At 33.8% G+C, this 7,576-nt stretch overlaps 1 protein-coding gene across 2 annotated transcripts in view; it reads right to left on the reverse strand.

The window, feature by feature from the left end:
• The window catches only part of LOC109218749, a 9,086-nt gene extending 5,736 nt beyond the window's left edge, over window positions 1-3,350 (reverse strand). For both annotated transcript variants that reach the window (XR_002066815.1, XM_019383134.1), the window contains exons 1-3: window positions 2,956-3,350; window positions 2,358-2,659; window positions 191-275 (exon numbers count right to left, since the gene is read on the reverse strand). Coding sequence is in view for 1 of the 2 variants with exons in the window: in XM_019383134.1 (XP_019238679.1) it covers window positions 191-205 (15 nt within the window). In the remaining variant the exon portion in view is untranslated. The remainder of the gene's footprint in view (window positions 1-190; window positions 276-2,357; window positions 2,660-2,955) is intronic.
• Window positions 3,351-7,576: the final 4,226 nt, after the last annotated feature.

Below are 7,576 nucleotides of genomic sequence, written 5' to 3' on the forward strand. Positions count from 1 at the left end.
GGGGGGGGGGGGGGAGGTGAATTTGTAACTTAGTTTAACAAAAAGCAGATAATATTCAATACAAACAAAGAAAAAGGTTTTTCAAAAATAAAGAGTGCATGAATACTCAAACTCTTTTGCTTCAGAAGTTACATATAAGCAGTATCATCTGGATTTAAAAATAAAATAAACTGAGGAACGTTTTATCAACCTCGAATAGCAGCATGCCATTACATCAGCAAGCATTAAAAAGAACACTTGCATCATCTTCTCTAATCAATGATTCAGGTAAAGTCCTGCGGATGCAGAATCAAAGAGTAGAAATTGAGTTTGAAGTGCAAAAAGTTTACTAGGAAAACAACAAGCAACCATTGCTAATGCAATATGAATCCAGATAACAAAATACATAAACAAGAGCAACCCACATAATAAGGTACTGTATAATTTTAATCAGGCTGTAGAAAAAGTATAGGAAACAACTTTCGTAAAAAAAATACAACGCTTTAAAAGAAAAGGAGACTGATATCACAAAGTGTGGCCTACGTATTGGATCTATTTCTGTGTTTAAACAAGCACACTTGGAAAATAAATTTCAAAGTTTAGCAACGAGGAATGTAACCTGTGGATGGTCTTTACTTACTAAAAAATTCTGTAGATGGAGGTCACTGATCACAGATGTGGTGTTGATACTCTCTGATGGAACTCTGAAAGAAACGATGGTTTATACGGTTGTTCGATGTGGAGGGGCATTAGGAGAGGATTGGATAAGGGACTGGGTGTCATCACTTATGTCCATTTCATCCACCAACCTTGGGAACTGCTAATGCACTTTTCTGGGTCAAATCATACTACAGTCAACACTAAGAGAATATAGGATTGAGGATCCTTGAAAGGCATGAGGCGATGCATATAACATCAAATTCTGTAGTTTTTGCATGGGAAGATAGTCGATACTAAGGAATCACATCTTACTGGTGATAGTCTGTGAAGTATTATGGTTAGTAACTGTTGTGTTCTTTTCAAAGGGGCTGAAGACTGTTAACCATCTGCTATTGCATTGTCCCTGAGCTTTAGTGCGCTGGTCACTTGTGTTATGCTTGCAGGGGTCAATGATATATGCCCCCCATCAGTCGAGAAGTTGTTAATGGCTGGAAATGCACTTCAAAGGAAAATATATACCAATATGGAGAAACATCTCCGCAAGTCTCTTTTAGTGCATCTCAATGGAAAGGAGAAATCAGCATTTAAGAGAAATTGAAACGCAACTCACTTCACTTCTATCAGAACTCTTGGGAAAACTTTTCATTTGATTGTAAAATTCTGATATTTGCGTTTTTTTCTAGGGTATATTTGTGTATTTTTCGAAAGTCTATCCTTGCAGTTGGATTTTTCTGTAAGTGCCTTTGTCCTTGGACTATCCTAAGAAAAAAATGAAATCCATATTTGTTGACGCCAAATATAAGGACCATGTACACTTATTGTCTTTCATCTCATGTACAAACATCAAGCTTCATCAAAATGTGATTCATTACATTATGGTCTGCAAACCTATAAAATGAAGAATCACAACACCCAGTAAGTGTTCTTTAACACGAATTCCCTGACTTAGCCAAAGCTAATAAAAGAAGACGAAAATTTCGCAAAGGGATAGTCCAGAAAACTATAATGAAATTCACAGACAATTGCATCCCAATATCCGTGCATTCAATTGAACAGTCAATTTTGCAAATATTCAATAATATGAAAGCAGTACAATGACTAACATGCCTTTTCTAGGGAGAGATACTATTACTAACTAGGACGTACATAACCCAAGAAGTGGAAAAGAAGAGTTTTTACAAAAAGATATAAAAAATTTAAAGACAAAAGAAGGTTCTCACATATCACCGTGAGGTTTGAATCTTTCCATCTTTTTTCGCTCTCGTTCCACCCATTTTGAACGTCCTAAAATGTTTGACACCAACTTATTTCTACAGAAACTTACATTGAATTCATTTATTTATTCAACTTCTTTTTATAAGTAAATTTTATTTCACTTGTATAAACTGGACAAAGGCTGCGCAAATATTAAAAAACTATAATACTTTATAATGTTTTGTCTATCAAACTAATTTTTCAATTCTTACTTGAATATTTTCTTCCATGGCCATATCTCTAATAAAACCAGTAAAACACGTATATAAAATGAGAAAGAGGGAGTACTAAGCAAAACGAATGTTACAATCATTAATTGGCAAAGTTCATCGATGTGCTAACAGTATCTGAATCTAGGCCAATGAAGTAGGTTAAGAACCATGAGGTCTCAAGTTCAAATCACAATGGAGGCAAAAACAAGGTGATTTCTTCCTGTATGTCCAAGTGTTGGTGGATAGAGTTACCTGACACCAGTACTAGTGGGAGGTAGCAGGTACCCGATGAGATAGTCGAGGTGCGTGCAAGCTTGGCCCAGACACCATCGGCATCCCCCAAAAAAAAAAAAAAAATTGACCGCAGCATTGTATTACATTTTAAACTAAGAGTTAAGTTAAGGTCTGAAGATAAAAATAAAAAGTTACCTCCTTTTGAGCCTTAGGTCATTATCTTGCTGCTTCAATTAAGATAGCAACACTCTACTATCCTCCATATAGCCCTTCATTTTCTCCTATTCTTCAAAACAGATAAGAAAATACTCTACCTGAAACTGAAAATCACATAAGAAAGGTATTATTGCAAAATTAGTTACGTATTTAAATTTTCAGAAATTTTATCATTACTACTCAAACTCAATTTAGTATAGCCGTTATCACACAGAAAGAAAATAAGAACAAATATTTATTTTTAAAAATCACAAGGAAGTAGTTATAAGCTTTGTTAAGCAATGGAACAAACACGGCATTATAATCCAAAATTTATTAAGATTTGTATTTTATCGTTAAAAATTATTGCAAAGTGTGTAAAGAAAAATATCGTGAAACAGAGAAAGAGAAACAAACTAACTGATTACGCAGAAGGAGGGACTTGGCGGCAGAAAGAGATGAAGAGGAGGCAACAGAGGAAGACAGCGGCAGTGTTAATGTTGGCGAGAAATTAAGAGTGGGTGGAGTTTGAATTTGGGTCTATTTATTTGCTGTTTATCCAGCCCGCTATACTTCGAAACAATTCCTGTCCGTTAGAGCGATCCTTCCATTCAGGTTATCAAAACTTGCCTTGCTGTATGCCTGTATCCCTCTTCTCTGTCGAAAAATGACATTGTCTAGCTGCTCTAAAAATAACAGGCCATGAATACTTCGAAGTCAAGTTATGGCATCGTAAATTAGGATATTTTCATGTGTCAAAAGATGCAGTCTTAGTTCCTAGTTTATCTGAATCAGGTGGTCAACGCTATCTCACTCAAAGAGCATGACCCCGTTGACGAATAGAATATCTAAACTGGGGCTGGGGACTACCATTTGATCGAAGGGCTTAGCCTAAAAATATAAAAAATTTATATATTTTTTGTATATATATATATATTGTGTATGTTATACAAATTTTATATATTTTTTCGACTACTAAATATAAATAGTTTCTGGCGCAAGCTAAAAGTGATAATACCCAAATCTGTTTGCAAAGTTAAATATTTTATGAAATATTGCTTGTGATATTTAATTTTGGATTAATTTTAAGATAAAGAGGGTAGAGTGTCAAAAAAAATTGCATGATACTTTCTGGGCTTTTTGGGCTGGTCTTAATTTTTTGTCCCTGCTTGTTTCATGGGCAAAACGTTATATTTAACAGTATTGTTCCTCGCTTGCCTTATGGGCAACAATTTTAACTTTTGACCTAAAAGTTGTGCTCATGGTAAGGCTAAGTATATATCGGATAAAATTGGTAGCTAGAACCGAAAAAATAATATTGGGTTATCGATATCTGATTATTCGGCTAATGATTCGGTAATGGTTTAATGCTATTTGACTACATTAGATTTATCGGTTCGGGTCTTGATTTGCCCAATTTTATTAACGGTTTAACCGATAACTCAATAAGCTTTATCAAAATTATCATTATACCCTTAAGTATATAAAGCCACCTTAAGGCTTGATTTCTTTAAACTTTCTGAATTTCTCATCTTTATTCTTCAGTTCATATATTTTAGTTTTAACGTTTAAAGAATTCATTTTCAGATTTTTAGTTTTTTCTTCCTCACTAACTCTTTAGCATTTACAAGATTAGATTTTACCATTTTTCTGTAGTTAGTAAGATTAGTTTGTTGAATGTATTATTAATTATTCCTACTAACTTATTTGAAAATTAAAATCATTCATTGGGGTTTTCACATGCAAAAAAAAAAAAAAAAAATCTAAAATTGAAATTTAATCGCTCTTTTATTGAGAATAAAAATGTATTTCATTTCTCTTAACGGTATGATTACGATTTTTATATAATAAAATTATGGANTATATATATATATATATATATATATATATATATATATATATATATATATATATATATATATCGGGTAAATCGATAACCGAACTGATAACTATTGACAACCGAACCGATAACTATCGATAACCAACTAATCAATATCTTATCGGTTCGATTAACGATTTAGCGTATTTATAAATCAGTAACCGATACCTCGAACAGATAATATTCACAATCAAACTGAACTTGCCGATACTCACCCCTAGCTCATAGGAGAAGTGGAAGTTAAAAGTTAAAGACCAAAAATGTATCATATTTTTGTATTATTTTTCTCTGCTAAAGTGGAGCTAGTGACTTGTGATAGAAGAATGACTAGTGGCAAAGGTAATGTTCGGCGACATGAAGGTTAATTGCTCAATTAGACTTTGTTACAATCAAATTTCATCGCTGAAACATCAAATTACTTCACTGTTTTAAAAGGAAAAGTAAATTTTAACAAATACATAAGCTTTCCTTTCATCCAATAATCAAGTGCTTAGGTTCACAATAGTCGTAAATTCCATAGTTTTTTTGTATGTGACTACATATTAGTGAATACTATATCCCTCAAGTAAATTGAAAGGAAGATTAGAGATGCAGTCCAATATCTATAAATTTACAAAATTTAGTTACATGTTGCAAAGTTGAGAGGAATTAGAGAAGAAGAACGAATGAATAGAAACATGTAAATTTAATAAACAGAGTTCATGAGGCAATTGGGGCGGGCTGGACAGGGCAGGGGATTTGAAACACTTAACGGGGTGTGACAGGAGAACAAGTAACTAGGGCGGGGCGGGCAAGGTAGGACAAACTTTAGGGCAGGTGGCATATCAGCCCTTAGTCCAAATAGTGGACCATTTGGTAGCTTGAGCTTGCTTTCCGTAACATTCATTTTTTCTTTTGTTTTATAAATTGCTAAATATGTACTTGGATATGTAATATTAACTACGTATATCTCAAAAGAAATAACAAGCTCATGCAAAAAAATGATGATAGCTTTGTAAAATATGCTATGTGGTTTTCGATTTTTTAATCTAAAGCAAAAGATAACCTCGTCAAATATTTCTTTTATTTGAATTAAATGCTTGTCTATTATTATAATATTGTTTAAATGTACAATAATCACAAAACGTTAAATGAAACAGACTTTTACTCATTTCTATACACTTCTTTCTCTATTTTATTTTATAAACACCAAAATGAACTTTTATGTATACTCTCAAAAGGTACTAAATAGTTTAAACTTCAAAGCTGCACACCTACTAAAAAGATATTGCAAGAATTTCATTTATAAGTTTGAATACGTTACATTCACCTCTCCTAATATTACAAACAAACACTTAACTGTAAGACCAAATCACTATTTATTAGTATATAAATTTTATTTTAAAAACATCAAAAAGAACTTATAAGTTATATGTATCCTCAAAAGGTACTAAATAGTATAAAATTCAAAGCTGCACACCCTACTAAAAAGTTATTGCAAGAATTCATTTGTAGGTTTGATTAAATTACATTCACCTCTCCTAATATTACATAAAGACTTAAATGTAAGACCAAATCACTATTTATTAGTATATAATACCCAAAGTAACGTTGAAAACAGGGAGCTCAATGGGGAAGGGCAGGGCGAGATCTAAATAGGGCGAGGACTAATTGGGGCAGGTTAGGGTAGGGAAATTTTTTGGCAAGGGAAGACTTAATCCACCTTACATCGCCTCACCCTATGGTCATCCCTGTTCAGGAATATTATTTTATTCTAATGATATTTTACAATGCATGAACAACATAATAAACGCCTATTTAAAAATAAAACATATATGATACCTTGGAATCCATATATCCAACATCCCAATCTATTCTATCTTCTTTTCACATAGAAGACTTATGAAATGATCATAACATTGTCGACGTATATATCTTAAGAAATTCTTCTTAAACATTGGAATCCAGATATCCAACATTTTCAAATGCTCTTTAACAAATAGTCATTAATATTTAATCCAAAAGGGGTGAAAAGTTTTTTACGTTCCCACCTTACACGATCTGTTTTAGACAAATATGGGGAATTCGTGACACTCCAAAAGCATTTTGTGCATCTTGATCTAACATTATGTCACGACCCGAATTTTCCACCATCGGGACCGTAATGGCTGATCGCAGCGGACTCAACCTTAGGAAGAGTGGGGCTAATACTTTTACCCAATAGTGGTATCGGGGTCAATTTCCGCAGGAGCTAGAAAGGGAGTTGGATATTTGCTTACCCTAGAAATGCGTATTTGCTTCTAATTGATCTTCTAACATTTTTGGGTTTTTATGATTATCAACTACAATTTAACAACTACTAATTATAACTAAATTATGCTAAGATATTAATTCTAGGTTGTATGCAAGATAGAGAAAGACACTAGGGTCGTGGCATTTACCTAGGTGGTCAACTAACGGGCAGAGATTCCTAATACAAGAATGATGATTATGGGGCTTATGCTATAACCGTTGCACGATTGCACTCACTCTCACACCTCTCGGTAGAAAGAGTGATTTTGCCCAATTGACTCTCTCGAGACCAAGTGGGTAGGCCAACAAGCCCAAGCAACTTAGGGTTCAAGTTGGGTAATTACTCTCTCTCGAGGTTTAACCCGCTAATTGGGACTACCATTCTCATGGGTCCATCCCAATTCCTTGTTGGGTTAATTTTGGAGTCATAGACACTCTTTCTCAAGAAGAGTCAAGAACCACAAAGCTAGACTTAGTGTTTGCAACCACCAAATCCTAGTTAAATCATAAAATTAACCCAAATAGCAAACACCCAACATCATTCAAGCATTAAACAATCACACCCATTAATTACCCACACTAGGGTTGAGCCACAACCCTAGCTAATGGGTTTAGCTAGACATAATAGCAACAGAAATTGAAGAAGTAGTAGATAAAATCAACATATTAATTAACTAGAATGTTAATCTACAAGAATCCACGATAAAACAAGATGAAAATGCCCAAAATAGGCTAAAACTTGAGTCTCACGAGTGCAGCTGCTATCTGATATCTAATGCTTAACCTAAAAATAATAAAATATTCTATTTATACTAGCCTAGAAAAATTGGACAAAAATACCCCTACGGGGCTGGCGCGGACCGCGCAGAAATGCAGCGCGGCCGCGTAGGGG

The sequence above is a fragment of the Nicotiana attenuata genome, unplaced genomic scaffold (assembly GCF_001879085.1).
Source record: "Nicotiana attenuata strain UT unplaced genomic scaffold, NIATTr2, whole genome shotgun sequence".
Taxonomy (NCBI): Eukaryota; Viridiplantae; Streptophyta; class Magnoliopsida; order Solanales; family Solanaceae; genus Nicotiana; species Nicotiana attenuata.